This window comes from Myodes glareolus, chromosome X, assembly GCF_982192425.1.
Source record: "Myodes glareolus chromosome X, mMyoGla1.1, whole genome shotgun sequence".
In the NCBI taxonomy this organism is placed as follows: Eukaryota; Metazoa; Chordata; class Mammalia; order Rodentia; family Cricetidae; genus Myodes; species Myodes glareolus.
In genome coordinates, this window is record NC_142053.1 from 48,621,105 (window position 1) to 48,639,326 (window position 18,222).

An 18,222-nucleotide genomic window follows, 5' to 3' on the forward strand; every position below is an offset into this window, starting at 1 on the left:
CTAGCTTTATGTCAACTTAACACAAGCTAGAGCCACTGGGAAGGGAAGAGTCACAACTGAGGAAATGTCTCCAAAAGATCGGGTCATAGGCGAGCCTGTAGGGCATCTTCTTATTTAGTGGTTAGTGATGGGGGAGGGTCCAGCCCTTTGTGGGTTGGGCCAATCCTGGGCTGTTGGTCCTGGGTGGTATAAGAAAGTAGACTGAACAAGCCAGTAAGCAGCTCCCCTCCATGGCCTCTGCATCAGCTCCTGCCTCCAGGTGCCTGCCCTGTGTGAGTCCTGTGCTGACTTCTTTCAGACATGAACAGCAATGCTGAAGTATAAGCTGAATAAACCCTTTCCTCCACAAGTTGCTTCGTTCATGCTGTTTCCTCACAACGACAGTAACCCTAACTAGAATATGGACCTTGAAAAAAAGTCATAAAAATATTTTAAATCTTTGATTTTTTGAAAATATAAAACTTACAGATCTTTGACATTACTTATAAGAAATCTGTAACCTTCCTTTCAGTTAATTATCTGTGATCTACCACTGCTTTTATTTTTAAAACATAAAAGCATAATTAAAAATATATACCAGTTTTGTAGTCAGACTTAAAAAGTTTGTCAGATCACTTGCCATTAAAGTCTTTCAGAATAAAGTAGGCCAGACATGAAGAAGCACATTTAAAGGTGGAGGAAAGATCCCAAGTTCGAGGCCAGCTTAGGCAGTAGAGCCTGGCCCATTACAAAACAAAACAAAAGCCTAAAACTTACAAAGTACAGTATGATTCAGCAATGCTTGCTTTATATTTCTATGTACTTTAAATACTCATGATTTTAATGTAAATGTAAAAGATATAAATGTATACAAGTGTTTAAAAGTCTATTTAACCATGACTTTTATCTATGTATGTAAATATTTAATATACTGACCAATGAGCATAGCCCTGAAATATCTAGCAAGTAAGTCATGCATAATAATTGATAATTGAAGGGAAGTCATAAACTTGTACTGAAACTACAAAGCACTGAGTAATTGAAAGTAGGTCTTTGACACACAAACATGGTATTGTAATGTGGCTGTATGCATGTTTATAATTTAATGCGCTGATGATGCTCACATTAAACAAAAAAGAAATTGAATATAAATTTAATAATGGAAATGGCTATATTTTTCACTAATGCTAGATAACTAATAGGAAGGCATTGAGTTTCATTATTTGTTTCTGTTCTAGAGCAGAAAAAATAATTAATTGTTCATACTCTTTGTATAGCATTGTGGTTTTATCTTTTATGTGGTGCAAATTCATGAATTTTATTAAATTCTAATAGTATCAGATGACACCTCGAACACATTCCTGGTCTCATGTGACTTACTCTGGGACTTCTCGAACATCCCAAATATCATCATGCTCTGCTCCTTCCGGAACTTCGTCTGGATCCCAGATATTCTCACTTTCATTAGCACTGGATTTACGGATGGCTGTGAAGAAAGGAAGGACATAACTGAAGCCATTATTTGTTGATGTTCTTCATTCTCATTTGGGACAATTGATGAAAAACATTTTTATTTATAATTACTAATACATTTTTGGTCCACATAAACTAAATTAAAAATTACATTTAATATCACTATAGACCAAAACATTAAATAAATGTGACAATAACTGTAGAAAACAACATATAAGCAAAAAGAAGAAAAGACAATAACCTACAACTCAGTGGCCTGGAGATAATCAGTGTAGTTAACCTGGTGGTATACATATTTTTCAGAAACCTAAATAGGTTCTTGTGTAAAATCTTTACATAAAGGAAAAAATGAGGCACAAGCAATCCAATTTGGATAGAGTTATGTCATCTTTCATTGAGTTTTACCAGAAAAATACTTGGGCACATTTTCTGTGTATGCATTACACATTTTTTTTTAAAAAAAAATCATGTCAATCAAAGAAATGGAAAAGAATGGCTGGAGTGATTACTTTTCAATGCAGTATTCTCCTTTGCGCATGCTCACTTTAAGGAAATTCTCTATCACTTGTCCTTTATGCAGAGCTGAGCAGGTGCCTGGCTTTCTATGTATAATCTTTAAATGTTTAAAAGTATGTAGGCTCCAGTAAGCATGCAAAAGCCCGGGTTGAATTTGTTCCATTGGCACATCAAATGGAGAGCCACATTAGGCTCAAAACATTACTCTCAGCCCTTTTAAGCTTTCCCGGAAATGCACCTGATTGTCAGGATTTCAATTCCACAGTTCTTTGCAAATCATCTGCTTCTATCCAGCATGAGCATTCCAAAACCTAAGTGCAGGCTTATACACAACATTTTACATATGACTCATTGCCCTCCAATTTTTGAGATTATTAGACCTACATTATTGGAAATATGGCAGCATGGAAATCCATCCAGATATGAACTAGTCTGTCAAATAGCAAATATCTCCGAGGTAGAGCAAAGAGCCTCTTGACTACATACAGTAATATTAACTAAAATTTCAAAACCATCCTCAGACCTCATTTTATCCATTATTTTAAGTATTTTTTCCTACACACTGTCTTTAAAGTCAGTTAATTTGATGAACAAAATGTTCTTCTCCTTTCTGGTCATCCTCTGGTAACTTGGATCAGGAGCAACAGAATTAACGATTTTACATTTTCAAAGACTTGTAAAATATTCAATTCTGGGAAAATGTATAAACAAAATGTTTAGCTGTCACAAAAATTGATTTCTTAATTTTTAAACTGTGCTTTATTTATGGTCTTAGGTGAGTATCTAACACTGAACTACAATCCTAGCCTCTGGGCCAGTGATTTTTTTTAAGGAACACCATAAACTTTAGAAGCATTTATATGTAAGATAAAATTATGTAGCTCTTTGTTTTACTTTCTTCTTCAGAATTCTTTTTTATTGATTTTTATCGAGCTCTACATTTTTCTCTGCTCCCCTCCTGATTTCCTTTGTAGTCTGAAAGATTATCATATTGCCTAGTACATATTAGCCTCTCAATATATTTAAATAGTCAATAAATACTTTGGAACTTGTTTTAATAAATGGATTTTGTGAAATGGCTACACTATACAAGAATGAAAAATTTAAAATATAGGTCTTGATAATTTCTATGCTTGCAAACGAAGACAAGCAATGTGCCTAAAATTAAGCCTAATCATATATGATTTCCTCAGTCTTTTATCTCAGAAAATGCACCAAGGAACGTAGCTAGTTCAAAGCAAATGAACTTTGAGTCTTAGAAAACTACTAACCTGACACAGAAGTAAAAATGACATCTTTGCATGTAAATGGCTGTTCAGCAAGTGCACGATTGCTTCAACTCACCTTTGTTTGTTTTTGGTTTTGTTTTTGGAGACAGGATTTCTTTGTTTAACAGCCCTGGCTGTCTGGGAACTCACTCTGTAGACCAGGCTGGCCTCAAACTCACAGAGATCCGCCTACCTCTGCCTCCCGAGTGCTGAGATTAAAGGCATGCGCCACCACCGTCCGGTTCAACTCACCTCTTTACCTCTTAGAAATTGCATGCTTGTGCTGAATTGAGAAATTCAAAATTAATTTGTTGTCATGCACAGCATAATGTTTTGATGGAATGACTAAATCAAGATACAAATGCATTACTTCACATATCCATCATTTGTGTGTAGTGAAAACCCTCAAGATGCACCTTCATAGCAATCTGAAGCATCTTATACAATGCCATTTACTTCATTTTGTTAAATATTAGTTTTTATTAACCTGAAGAAAATACTCCATCGACTTTATTGATCTATATTACTTCACTAAATAACTTACCTTTGGACTCTTTGGCTTTAGGTGGCCCAATATTCCCAGGGCTCATGGCTCCAATAGCAGATGAGAGTTGTTCCTTGGGTAGAAGAAAAGAAGTCCACTACTTGTGAATAATATATATTGCTACTAATAATTTAAATCTGATAAGTTTTCTCTCTAAAAAACACAACCCTTATAAACTGTTCCACTTTAATCATTCACTATTGTTATACAACAAAGACACAGATGCCAACTATTACTTCCAATGTACTTTTCTTGTCCTTTCAAAAAAGTATTTGCTTTAATAGACTCAGAGGCTGAATTGATTTTTTTGGTTGAACTAAATCCCTGGTTCCAGCCCAGTGAATCATATCCCCCTTGGGAGAGAAGGAATGAGCCACATTCATCTCTATGAAGGTTAGAACCGAATGGTAGCAGAGAGGCATCAGCCCTTTGGAGTTTGGGCAGTGTTTGGTTAGAGTTAGATGAAAGACAGACTTATGGGCACATGCTATTCAAATAAGAGTAAACAGAAACTAAGATCTAGACATCAAAGGATTCATTTCCTAATAACAGTTCTCTCTTTCTGCTTTGGGGATGAAACATTGCTCTTTTTCCCACTTCCTAACTCAGCAACCTCCGGTTTATAGTGTCAGATGAAGGCCAAATGACTTCTTTTTTCATAGAGTCATATGCTCCTTTTGCCATATTTCTTATCTTTTTTTTTAGTTTACACACCCTTGACAAACTCTCTTCACTCTTTCCAACCCAGTGCAGCACATATTTACCCCATCACCTCATTGGCCCCTTTCAGCGGGTCTTTGCTATTTCAAGGCAATCTCAAGTTTCTTCCTAATTGTTCATTCTAACCTCAGACTCTGAAGTTCTGATTCACTCCATGAATGACCATCAAAACATCCTTATTTCCATGGATTCTGGTAACACTAGCTCTTCTAAGTCACCCTTTTTAGTTCCTGCCTTCATAGTCCAAGACTTCAGACATGTACAAAAACTGCTAAGTCCAGTTTGGGGGAGAGGAGTAATGGATGCCCTTGTATGTAGTTGACAAAGCTCACCTGGGTCTCTATTATGTTAAACTATCCAAACAGTTATAAACCGTAAGTTAATATGGAATATCTCAACAGTGTGTGAGACTATCACTACTGTTTTTCAAAAAGGTTATCTAAAACTCTGTGTGGAGTTAAGGAACTGCAGATATTTTTATGTGAAAATAAAATAGCATTATGGACCTATTTTTTTCCCTCTGTTTTATCACTAAGGTCACAAAAACGTGTGGTACTTTTATTAAATTATTAATCATCAGAATACTAATAGTCAATCAGAGCAAAGCAGTCCTTGGAACATAAGGGCCTCTTGTTTTGCAGTGTCTCTTTCCACAGAAAATTTAAATCAGTAGAAATAAAAACCGTGAACATTCTGGCAAAAATTGATATGCTCTTCATGGGCAGTTATGATTGGATGAGTATACTAGAGTGGAGGGGAGTCTCAATTTATTAACTTAATGAAAATAAATGGTTAAAAATAAAATTTCAAGTGAGAAGATAGAATAAATTAATAAAATACCACCTGGTAATTGTTTTCTATAAGGGCATCGTTTAAGCCTGTACCATGTATCTACAGCCAATTATCTGAGCAATTTGTCAGTCCAATTCATGTCACTTTAATATCGGAGAGATTTTGAACATCCTTGTCACAGTGTCTGAAGATCGGTGGAATCTTATTTTCCCATAAGTCTTGAGATCACCCGGGAGTTTGAAGGACAACAGACTCTCTTTGCAATCTCCCATGGAATTAGCAACTCATTTAGAAGAGGGATGGGTGCAAATGAAGCAATGTGTATGCAACTGCTTTCTTGCTGTTTTTCAGAAAGTCCATTTTGGAAAACACGTCACTCTTGCAATCATTTCCTAGTTCTCAGGATTAATACATGTTAAAAACGAAAGGCATTTTCTCCACAGGAACATTTAATAGTTCAGTAGGAACATTAATTATTCTTCCACCATACTGAATCTCTAATTCTATACCCTCTAATGCTATCTGTACCGAGATGTCCGAGTGACCAATTATCTCAAAATTGCTTATAACCCACATATACACAATCATATATTATTATGGTAATTTTCTATTATGAATTGTACAATTCAGTAACATGATGTTACCGTCTCTCTATTTTCATAAACACTCATATTTCCTCCTAGAAAACCCTCTAGATGCAAATAAACATTGCTTCCCATAAACACCAAAGGGAAGGGGGTTTGTAACCAGTGCTCATCTTTACCTCTGTAAAGGTTCCAATCACGAATTCTGCTTACCAATAGTAAGGGATTCCGTCTTTCAAAAAGTTAATCTGCTCTTTCTATGTAGCATGAGCCTGCCTTTTCCAGGATGTACGCTCAGAAAGTTAGCATTTTGCTATTTCACCTTAGGGAGCAAAATGTACGCAACTTCGTGGATAAATCGCACCTAACTTTTTCTCCTTGTGTCTTATTTGTTGTATGTACTTAATGCTACTATCGATGACTTGGTTTTTGTTTGTTTGCCTCTACCACAGCTTTTCTCTAAAACTCCATGTCTCCTCACCTTGGCTTCAAGGTGACTCAGTAGTCCTCTTCTACACATTTTATTTCCAGTTCACATCTTATTTAATTCTGATCTGTTTCACCTAATGAGGGTGGATATTGATCTGGGCCACTGTGAGTTTGTGGCCCATTCACAAAATACTTGGTTTCACACTACATCAAAAAATTTGAAAGGAATAAATTTATACATACTTTCATAGAATATGGTTTGTGTGTGGACATAGGACAATTTCATTAAAATAATTTGATGCAAAGTGAAATATTCTGCTATAATAGGATAATTGTTCATCAAACTTACTTATCGTAGCTGGTCTAATTTCCAAAGTTCATTTCTACTTAAGGAGGGAAGGGAAACCAGGGTGTTACATGAAACTGTTTTGGTTATCCAGGAAATAATAGCAGTGGCCTTCAACTGGTAACTCTTCTATCCTAAATGAAGTTCAACTTGCTGCTATAAGGTTTAAAGGTGCTATGTGTCCAGATCCCCAAATGAAAATCACCTGATTATATATCTGAGCATGTGCTAGAAAATCCCTGTTAGTAGATGGAAGCTTTTCCCTATTATTTGGCTTAAAGTATTTTGTTGTTGTTTTTTTTAAATAAGAGATTGGAATTGAGAGATCAATTAATACTGCATAATTGAAAATATTTTCTTTGTAAAAATATTGTCTAGGCATAAACAGTTCCAGCTATGGCTCTTTGCAATGGTTGTCAAGCATTCTTTGACCATAAATATAAATGACAAACATTTTGAAATGTGGCTACTGCTACCATAGTTACAGAACTATTTTCCTATTCAGTGTTCAGGTGGTGTAGAAAAATATAATTATGTTTGCTAGAAATGTACTAGAGGTTATAGTCTCATGCATAATAAGCCTTCAGCCTCCTATGCATGTATCAGGTGACACAGTTCTGCTCCCACAGCAAGGTGGGAATGAATTGTTCAAATACAGTTCCACAATTTCCTTTAACATAATTAATTTATCTTTAAGTATATGGCCACCTGTCCAGCATCCAAATCATCCTCTTCCTCAGGATACAGTAGACTGGAAAGTGCTTGCAGGTCTGAGACAGAAGACAATGTCTTAATTTTCATATTTTTGGCTTCCATGCCTTTTGCTTCCAAATTTTCTGTTTCCGTATTTTCAGCTTCTGTGTTTTCCGATTCCATATTCTAAGGGGAAAAGATGACCAGGCACACTTAGTTTTCTGGGACATAAAGATTTGTTCATTCTCATGTTTCCCTTCTTACAGTGGTTCACTCCACTGTCTCTGTCATATTTGAAAGTACTTATAAACTCTTCCACATATGCATTTTGTTAAGTCACAGGACCTGGGGAGCCAAGTAAATCCACGCTTTCAGTCTGCTTTACTAAAACTTCATGTTCAATCTAACGAGCACACACTGAGTGATTCTTGGGTTTTAGGGTGCTTAAGAGCCACTAGGGCAAAAGCTTCATAAACAGCTCAGTTTTAAAATGCTTGCCTACTATGCTCAAAGCCCTTGGTTCAATCCCCAGCATTGCAAAAATAGAAAAAGAATCCCTTGGGGGCTTGATTAAAAGTATAAGTTGTTATAAGCCATGTACTATTATTCGGGAACACAGTTTTTAGACTATCTTTTTTAACCTGTTTCTTATCTGCTGTTTGGGGTGTATATTCCAACTTGTGAACTGAAAAAGATTTTGCTTTGAGAATATACCCAAATAACCTTTACTCATTTCTCATATTTGCCCCAGGTAAGTGTGTACCTTTCTGCTTCATTTATACTGTTAATTAACCTTTGATGAAATCCAGCCTTACAATGACATTTGAAAACTCTAATGCATTGGCTCATTTTAGTGAGATTCATGAACAAAGAAACAATTTTTTTTATTATAACAGTAATACTGAATCCTATCTTCCTAGCAGCAATCTGAAAAATAATCCCTGCAGTTACAGCCACAGCAGGACAGTTAAGATCTTAAAAATATATCTCAGAGGTGTCAGACTTTAATGAGTAACCCAAAAAGGATTGCAGAGTTGTGCTTATTGTTGGTAAATTGAGCACAACTGAAATAGGTATCTTTCCCACAATTTTACAGATATTTTAAAAGCATCATTTTCTAAATTTCACTCTCAGGAACATTTCTCTAGCAGTGTTAATTAAATTATACACAAAAAATATGCATTGTGCCTAGAATGGTAGTAAATGTTCTGATATGCTCACTTGTCAAAGTATTAAATACGGTATTTTTTAAGTGTTATTTTACAAATATTTTTACTTTTTATACAACTGACCTTGATGACTCCTGGGGATGTCAAGAGTATGAAAAGGCTAACTTCCTCTATATCTCTAATACAGAGACAAAATAACATACTGGCTAAGAATAAGGGGGCTGGGGTCATGCTGTTTGGAATTGGATCCATCATGTACTTCTTAGCTCTGTGGCTGTGAGCAATTATTTAAATTCTTTCTGCCTAATTTTCTTTATCTGTAAAGTAGAGGATAATAGTAGTGTCTGTCTCTTTGAATTGCCATAAGTATTAAGTAGCTTAATACATATAAAAGAGTCTGGACTAGTACAGGGCATATAGTAAGCACTCAAGCTATGTTGCCTATTATTAGTTCTTTAAGTTTCATTTTGCTGGGCATGAATATCACTTTTAATAGCGATGTCAAATAAGACAATGATAAAGCTCATTACATTGAAAACTCATTAAATCAGAAAAGGTGAAATAAAAAGTGACAAAACAATTTCTCTCGTAGTATGGTCTGGTAGGCGACCACAGGAATGAATAATTGACACATATTAAATTAAACAAAAGGGACTTCTGTTTATATTTTAAAATTCCTCTTTGATTATGTATTCATTAAATATTTAGCCAACATAGAAAGCAAAATGTTTATTGAAATATTTTCTGTCTTTGTCAGTGAAAAGGAAAAACCAACCCAGATATCAAATATAATTAGTATCCTGACTGGAAATTGCACAATGATATATTCACGAAACAAATATATCAGAAATTGTTTCTTACATCAGCATTACTCTATAAACTTTACAATACATGATCAATTATTCAACACGGATGACAGCTGTTGCGTAAATATGAATGTTATATAACATCATTATCCGAACTATAGTATCCACAGATACTTGTATGATCATGAGGCTTCTGAGGCTTCAATAGGGGGCTAGGGAGAGAAGAGTAAACAGACCAGTAAGCTAAGCCGTAAGAAAGGTATTCAGAAGTTCCAAATATAGCATCTGACGTAGCAGTAGCAACAGCTACTCACATAGTCGTCTCTCTCTGGCAGGGACACGCCAGCAGGACTTTCTGGATGAAGAGAGGTATTTAGAGCAACGGAGAACCCCTAGCTCATAGGTAAAAGTATACAAGGAAGGGTCTAGTTATTGAGAAAAGTCAGGGGTTTGGAAAATAGATGAATATTCAGAATAGGGCCAGGATCAAAATTCCAGAGGGAAAACGATAGACAAGCCAGGCCGTGCCTTAGTGGCGTTCTGTCATACATCAGCCACAGTGGCGGTGATGAAGGAAGATTATGGCTCAGAAAGTGTATTGGAGACAGGACTGAGGAAAAATAAATTAATTCTAAATTTCTATCCGTTACATGGGAAGACCCTGACTGGCTCTTGGGTGGGAAGCAGGCAGAGAGGGCACAGGGAAGCTATACATATAGAGAGAACAATCTTCAAAGACCGCAGCTGGGATTTAGTCAGCAGTTGATGACTACTGAATGAAATATGATTAAATTCACAAGAATGTGGCATTTCAAAATAGTAACCTTGGAAGGTTATATACTGATGTAAATTATACCATCAATGCTCCAAATATTTTAGAACTTTTTTTTCTCTTGGCATTTCCTTCATATGTATCACTAAGAAAATAGATATCATTACAGCATCATTCAGTTTGATTACACATCAGATTTGTTTCTAAGTAATTTACAAATATATCTAGACATCTACATTCAAAATATAAAGATTTCCTTCTTTGAGAGTATTAAAAAGAATTTGATATAGGCCCCAGGGCAGTTCTAAAAATACAAGGCCTAAGTGTAATTTTGAGTAACAGGAAGATCATATGAATAAGTATATTAGCTGCTCAATATGATTGCACCAAAAGGGAATACTACATCTTGGGGTATAGATCTGACTTTAAAAATCTTCCACAAGAACTCTTTGTAATATTTGATATACCTGAAGCAAGTTGGGAATTGGACTTCCAAATTATGCTGAAATAAAATCACAATGACTCACATTATAGCTAATAGGAGTCAAAATAAGATAAAATGAGCACTTTTATAAAAATAATATTTCACTATACCAAATGTAATAACAGTCTGTAAGCAAATAATAAGTTCTGATAAATCTGATGATACAGTTTGAGAAACAAAAGAATCACAAATATTTTGTGAATAATTAAATAGCTCAAAATATCACCAAAGAAATCAATTGTGTGAATTACTGAAAAAGTTGTAAATCCAATGAAAATGAAATTTCTACCAACATTTTAGTAGTCTAGTGAGTCAGAAATAGTATTAAATTAAAAGATAGTTATCAAAGCTCATTTCATACAATCATCATTTTTTAAGACAAAGAAAACATGTCTTTTTAGTTGTCAGTTAGATATGCAATCTCGACTCTGGCAACCACTGATTTCAGGATATAGCTCTGGCGGCCACATTTTCTGCCCTTCTCACACATTTTTCTCCTATATATGTTCTACATTCTGTTAATAAGGTACGCTACAATTTGCTGCCTTTGACTCTTAGAGCACGTTCTTCTAATTACTGAACTACTTGGGCAGACTAGTGTGGTGATATTTTTTAAGAAAAAAATTCTAGAGCTATTGGGCCTATGTTTCAATGTGACATTTACACTTCTTTTATTCAGTCTTTGAGAACAATTTTGTACGTATGATTACATGATGAATTCTGATTCCTTTCTCTTCAACACCTTCACTTATCTCACGTTCCTATCAGTTCCTTCCCCAGATTAACTTTGTAATTGGAGCTGACTTAGAGTTTCAGAAGTTTAATCCATTCCTGGTGCGGGAGAATTGTCTGTAATCTGTCAATCATATTTTAAATAAATGCTGATTGGCCAGGCAGGAAGTATTGGTGGGAAAACCAGAAAGTAGAGGTGGAGCAAAGAGAACGGGAGTATTCTGGGAAGCAGGAACCTCCCTCCGCCATTCCTGCCCAGATCACTGAAGAAGCAACATGTGAGCTGACAGCTGAAAAAGGTAGTAAGCTACATGGCTAACACAAACAAGAATTATGGGTTACTGTAAGATGTAAGAATTAGTTAACAAGAAGCTAGAGCTAATGGACCAATCAGTTTATAATCTTATGGAGTCCTCTGTATGATTTTCTTTGGGACTTGCCATCTGTGGGGTACAATCTCCACAGCTGACCCCCATGTTACAGGTAGGGTCATCAGTGGATACACAAAAGTAATGTAGTCACCCTGCCTGAATCATCAGTAGGAAATAGTTCAGCAGTGAGAACTGGGGCTCCCTAGTCCTTCCTCCATCCTTGCCTGACTGCTGACAGGCATATTTTAAATAGGCCAAGATTAGGATAGGGGCTGTCAATAAAGTACCTGCCTAAAATCCTGTATGAGGTCTTGGGCTTGATTCTCAGCAAAAGGGGACTAGAGCATGAGAAAGAGCAAAGAATCTTTTTCTTAAGGCGTGGCCACTTAGAAAATAAATGTTCCAGGCCTGTGGTTTTTTTCTTTCTTTCTTCTACTCCCTGGTCTGTTTTGACTAGCCAATACCAAAAGTAGTGTTTCCAGACAGAGCTTTGATTTTCCTACAGCACTCCAAGTCTTTAGAGACGTCAGAGATAAAAATGTAGTTGGGGGGATATCTTGCTAAACAATTAAAACAACAGCTAGTCCAGAACCAGCTGGAACCAAAACACTGGGACCAGTTAGGGGCTAAAAATGTCTATCAAGAAGGCTCAAGATCCATGGCACTGAGGCATTATCAATAGCTTCAGGATCAAGTCAGACTTTGTGAGTCTAGCACCATTCTTTCTAATTTATTAATTTTTTTTGGTCTCCATACATAGCCTCAGTAAGAAGGGCTAATCAACTACTTGGAGAAAAGTGCAGGGTAAGTTAGTACAGTATACATGTTTTACTAAGTATATCAAGTATAGAGAATAGTCCTAACATATTTTACTAAGTACACACAGTACACGAAGTCAGGAAGTGAAAAAGCAACAAAGATACCTAGGGGTGTGGCTCCAGGGTAAAGTGCTTACCAAATGTGGAAGAAACCCTGAATTTCATCCCAGGTGTTGCAACAACAGCAGCGCACAGTCAAACAGCATCCTGTCTGAACTTACTAGGTGAAAGCATATCCCCAAGGCAAATTCTGTTGATGTTTGGATGACCTCAAACATTTCAAAACCTGTTTATTCTTTCAATTTAGCATTTCTTCTAAAACGTTGTTTATATAGTGCCTTATTTTGCAATTCTAGCAGAAAAATTCTTTAGAGAATGTAAAAGTAAACTGCATCTCTGCTCATGTCTGAATTTAACGATAATATTCTCGCTAATTGTTTTTGTCTATTTTTGTTCATGCTTAGGATTTATTTCTAGGGCTGTATGCTTATGGGTTCTTATTCTACTGTGGCATACTAATGTATTCCTGCCATTAAAAAAATCTTAGTGAGGAAGGCTGGTAGGATTGCTCAGTGGTTAAGAGTCTATACTGCTCAGCCGGCAGTGGTGGCACAGACTTTTAGTCCCAGCACTTGGGAGGCAGAGGCAGGAGGATCTCTGTGAGTTCGAGGCCAGTCTGGTCTAGAGAGTAAGTTCCAGGAGAGGCTCCAATGCTACACAGAGAAACCCTGTCTCTAAAAACAGAAAAAAAAAAGAAGAAAAAGGGAAAAACAAGTGTCCATACTCTCTTCGGAAGACTTTACTTCAGTTTCTAGCACCCACATCAGACAGTTCAAACTGCCTGTGATTCCAGCTCTTGGAAGATTGAATACTGACCTCCAAGAGCATCTGCATTCTTGTGCACATACCTCCCCACAGACACACATAACTAATTTTTTGACAACGATACTCATCAGTAATTCTCTGCCTATTAAAAGTTACTTCAGTATGGACTGGGGATGTAGTTCAATACGTGTATTCTTAAGCATGCCAAAGGTCCTTGGTTCAATAGGAAATAATCTTGTTACATCTTTAAAACACAAGAATAGCTTCCTTTTTTAATATTTCTATCATTTACTACCATAAAAACATTTATAACTATGGGATTTTAACAAGTTTTCTCTTACAAACTTAAAATATAGTTAACGGAAAGTGGTTTTTTTTTTAAGTACCTGGAATCTTTCAGAAACATAAATGCAAGCCAGGCTTTGAGGTACAGCTACTCAGAAGGCTGAGGCAGTTCAGGCAAGTCTGGGCTACGAGTTCAAGGCCAGCCTGGACAACTTAGTGAGATCTTGTCTCAAAATGAAAAATGAAAAACAAAAACAGGGTATAGGGATAGGGCTCAGAGATGGCATGTTACCTAAACATAAAAACATAAGCCTCGTTTGATTAAATAATTCCTGTGTCTGTACTTTATCTAGGTTATTTACAAAAATGGAGTCTCTATCATCCTTTGAAAGATGTGTTCTGTTGGTCTGTTTTTGAGATTTCCCACCTTTACCAGGCTGATCTTGAACTCCTGGGTTCAGAGGAACCTCACACACCAAGCTCCCTAGTAACTGCTACAGTATAAGCTTGAAATGGAGTTTTCATACTGAGATGGAAATTTTTAATTTTTATAGGGCTCAACTAGAGCCATCAAAAACTATGTAGTATGTTCAAAACCCTAGCACTTGGGAAGCTGCTAGCAGAAGGATCATGAGTTTAAGGGAACCCGGACTAAATAGCAAAGGGAGGTGGGGTGGGGAGTTATATAGCACATTTCAGGCAAACAATACATTTGGCAATAATTCTTTCTTAGTTTCATATTCAACTTATAAATAAAAAGAGTGCTGAATGGTAAGTTTTCTTTCAGTTCTTTGAACATTCTCCTAAGGTCAAAGAGCTAGTTTTGTTTACCTCTGTAGTCAGTGTTTTGAATCCCTATCACAACAGGAAACTCTTAGAATTAAAGATTCTTATCTCCTTGCTCAAACTGGGTTCTCCCTCATTCCTCAGATTCACTTTTTATCACAGCTTGGGTTTGTGTTTTTTAAAGGTATAGTCAAATGACAAAACATTTTCCTAATCAGCCTCAAATTGCGTAGCGGGATTTTTAAGATACACTTTTTTGTAAGTGTAAGATTTGTGCACTATATTCCGACCCAGTAAATGTGTGTGTGACTGTTCTTCACTCTTCGAGGATGTAACCAACGTCCTCAGAACTCTTTATGCCGCTGAAATTCTCTCCCACAAAAATATTGCTCCATAGGCAAGTGGCAGGAGCCATTTTATTTTTATTTTCCTGTCTGAAAGGCTTTACAGAGCGCACTCTTCCTCCATTTCCCCACCAAGGCCTGCTGGTACAGAATTGACACGGCTTATTCACATAAAATGGAAGATACAGTGAGTCTCTCAACTTTGACCTCCCAGACCTACCTACAAGGAAACATTTTACACTCTCAAATTATTTTTTAACGGAAAGGGGGGACGTATTAAGGGTGTGTGAGACCCGAGAAAGGAATATTGGGAAATATGTGGATGCTCTTTCTTTTTCCTACAGTAGACCAGTACCTGGGATCCCTTCTTTGGGAATTTTTCTAGAAGCAGAAGCAACATCCTGCTTCAGGGGTTAAGGAGGGCGGGACTTCGGGAACGTTCGCCCCTACTTCGAGCAGCTTAGGGCTTTTGAGGGCTCTGTCGCCGAGCCCTTAAGTCTTTTAAATTCTCCCTAGTTTCTCCAACTGTCACAGTATTCAAGGACCCCCTCTGTTTTTCCCTCCTAAGGTTCAATTTTCCTCACCTTGGTCAGTGCTCCGGTCACAGCCTAGGCTCCGAAAATAGACTGCCGCTCGCTGTGCGTCGCTCTGTTGCCTGGGTAACAACTTTGTTAAACCCCTCTCCCACCTCCCACCTCGGATTCCCGCTTGACTCTGCTAGCCAATCACAGACGAGTCTCCTTTGAAACAATACCTGAGGCAACCAATCCCAGCGCGTCCCGTTCGGGGTCTATGGCCGCCCTTTCTAGTTAAGTAGGTCGACCCCGGTTAAGCTGCTGGATCGGTCGCGGCTAGCTCCTGGGAGTTCGCTGCTTCCCTGCAGGAGTAGGTCCGGGTCCCGGTCCGCCCCTTTCTCGCCAACTGCTCCGCGGCCGCCCGTGCCTGTACTTTGCGGACCGGATAGAAAGCTCGCTCCGACGCGGAGGTAAGTGCACGACGTTTGCATTTGCCCCTCAGGTTTTTTGCATGAATCTTATTTTTTCCCCCTTCCCCGGTAGCGAACTCCGGGTCCGAGAACTCATAACCTTCAGCAAATCTAGAGCAGAGGACACGGAAATGGCAGGGCTCGTGGGCTAGGGTTGAGAAGCTTTTGATGTCCGCGATGCTCTCTCTCTCCACGCCCCCCTCCCTTGACAGAGACACGTGTTGTGCCTCTTTCCCTACTAGGCACTGGCTCATCGGGACCCTGTACGGTGGTGGTCGCGGTGGTGGTGATGGGTGGTCGCGGTGGTGGTGATGGTGCTCGCGGGGATTGCGCTTTTTATTCCCTATAGAGGTAAATCCTGTCTGTCTAGGAGCCCCCAGGAGAGCTGAGGATCGACTGACACGATGTCCCGCGGGGGCCCACCGTGCCTCCTAAGTCTTGGGAAAGTCTCTTGGCCAGGTGCCCAGCTTCGCCTGCTTTGGAGGGGGGAAGCCTAGGTGTGCGGACTCTTAGCCACCGGTAGAGAACTGAGTATCTTCACCTTAGGGATAGAGTTTCCCACGAATTACCTGATTTAATTTTAAATAAAGAAGAAAGGAAGGAGTAATGGTGCAAAATTACTTGGATGTATGATTTGAGCACTAAGCTAGGAGACATAGGATGGTTTTAATGAATACTTTTTGTTATCCAGGGAGTGGAATTTGATTACGAAGGTGCGGAACTACTGCCCTTGCCTCAGCTGCTGTGCTTTTCATAACTTACCTCATATGGCAAAGAGGAAGTGATAATGAAGTTTTAGTAATGTATTCATTCTCCTTGTTATTATGCAAAATGAAGAAAAATATGAGAGGAGAATTTTAAAATTATTGGCTTTTTAGTCAAATAAGCAACACCATAATTCCTTTATTACCGTGGATGACCACACTTAAAATGCCTTCCATTTTGTTCTGTCTCTAGATACTCCGATGTGCGGCATGTTACGTATGCGCTGCTATCTCTGTTGGTTCTTTTATTTTGTCTTTGTTGTGTCTCTTTGTGCATTAATCCTAAATCTGTAATATCCAGCCTGTGCTTTGGAAACATTTTGACTATCACTCACAAAAAGAAATACATTTTAAGACGTGAGTGTGAGGGAGTATATCTGTACTGTCAGCACTAGACCGAAGCAGGAGGATCCTAAGCTCAAGGCCAGCCTGGACTAAGTAGAAAGATACTGGCTTTAAAAAAACACCAACAAAAAATAGATAAAGTTTATGCCATATCTGTACTATACACAAGGACAATATAATTGCCACATTTGTAAAATCATTATTATGTGCAATACAATAAAGCACGTTCTATTTTTAAAAACATAGTCCACGATCTATTAATAAATTGCTTTTCATTGTGAAAAAGACTGGCCTTAGACTTCTGGGTTTCAGTCTTTTGTATGCCTTTACTGAATTTATGAAAAGCAGATCGTTCTGGAATACTCCAGAAACTGGTTTTGTGTGTCGGCAACAGTACCCAGGAAGAAGGCGCGATCGATCTATGTTATGGATATGAAGAGTTTTGTACTATGTCAAATATAAAAAAAAGTGTTCAGTTTTTCTCCCCCTTGGGGAAATAAATGCTATTTATTTTAGGAATAAAATGGACCCTTCAAGATTTGATTTGCCTCTGAAAGATGGAATCCGTTGCCAAGCACAATTTTCCAAAGGGTTGAAGATATAGGGAACGGTGGTTCCCAGATAAGAGATGAACCTTCCAGACACTTGGCTTCTAAATAAATGCCTTAAAACATGGAAGTCGGGAAACACTGGGACTTGAAGCGCTCAATGAGTTACCTGGGTTCCTGATGTCAGCGAGTGGTTCTCAGAGACTAGTACTCACTTGATTCAGGTCACTCTTCTTGCCTAGTGTGCTTTAGTAGTAGGTCAGATCTAGAAGGCAAAAATGAAGTACCAAGTGCCCAACCCAAGGCACAGGTAACTGAATTGGACTTGTAGTTCTCCTTTAAAGTAATGAAATTTGACTGATGTGAAAGACTAAGCAAAATACACTTGAAGGTACTAGCTGTACAAGGGGGACATCACTTAGATAATATTTTAGAATATATATAATTATTTTTAAACATTAGTTAAGTAATTTATTAAACCAACATTCAAAGAAATTAAAGATGAAAATTTCACCCATTCCTGTATCATGATATCATAATCTTATTCCCCACATCTATACATATAATCCCAGATTTTCTACACGCTTTTGAGACTTGTTTATAAATTTAGTGAGTGTTTGCTTAATTTTATCCTGAGAATTTTTTAAAGCACATTCAATATTCTTTAAATGTTGCCTTAATCACATAAACAATATTCCACTCAGTGACTTGGTTTTAATTTATTTAGCCTAGCTAAGCCAACAACAGAAGGCTTATTTCTAGTTTTTATGTGTTTATAAATTAAGTGCTAAGTCTTGATTACTTAAAAATCATTTGTACAACTTGAGTCTCTGCTGGACTTAAG

The 18,222-nt window shown here is 37.5% G+C and overlaps 2 protein-coding genes across 2 annotated transcripts in view; one reads left to right on the forward strand and one right to left on the reverse strand.

Annotated features, from left to right (window-relative positions):
- The window catches only part of Dnaaf6 (dynein axonemal assembly factor 6), a 40,443-nt gene extending 24,988 nt beyond the window's left edge, over positions 1-15,455 (reverse strand). Inside the window, exons 1-4 of the mRNA XM_048428527.3 lie at positions 15,321-15,455; positions 7,360-7,530; positions 3,781-3,853; positions 1,360-1,465 (exon numbers count right to left, since the gene is read on the reverse strand). Of these exons, the coding sequence (XP_048284484.1) occupies positions 1,360-1,465; positions 3,781-3,853; positions 7,360-7,527 (347 nt within the window). The 5' untranslated portion in view covers positions 7,528-7,530; positions 15,321-15,455. The remainder of the gene's footprint in view (positions 1-1,359; positions 1,466-3,780; positions 3,854-7,359; positions 7,531-15,320) is intronic.
- A 48-nt stretch (positions 15,456-15,503) lies between these two features.
- The window catches only part of Nup62cl (nucleoporin 62 C-terminal like), a 58,742-nt gene continuing 56,023 nt past the window's right edge, over positions 15,504-18,222 (forward strand). Inside the window, exon 1 of the mRNA XM_048428512.3 lies at positions 15,504-15,721. The gene's annotated coding sequence lies outside the window, so the exon portion shown is untranslated. The remainder of the gene's footprint in view (positions 15,722-18,222) is intronic.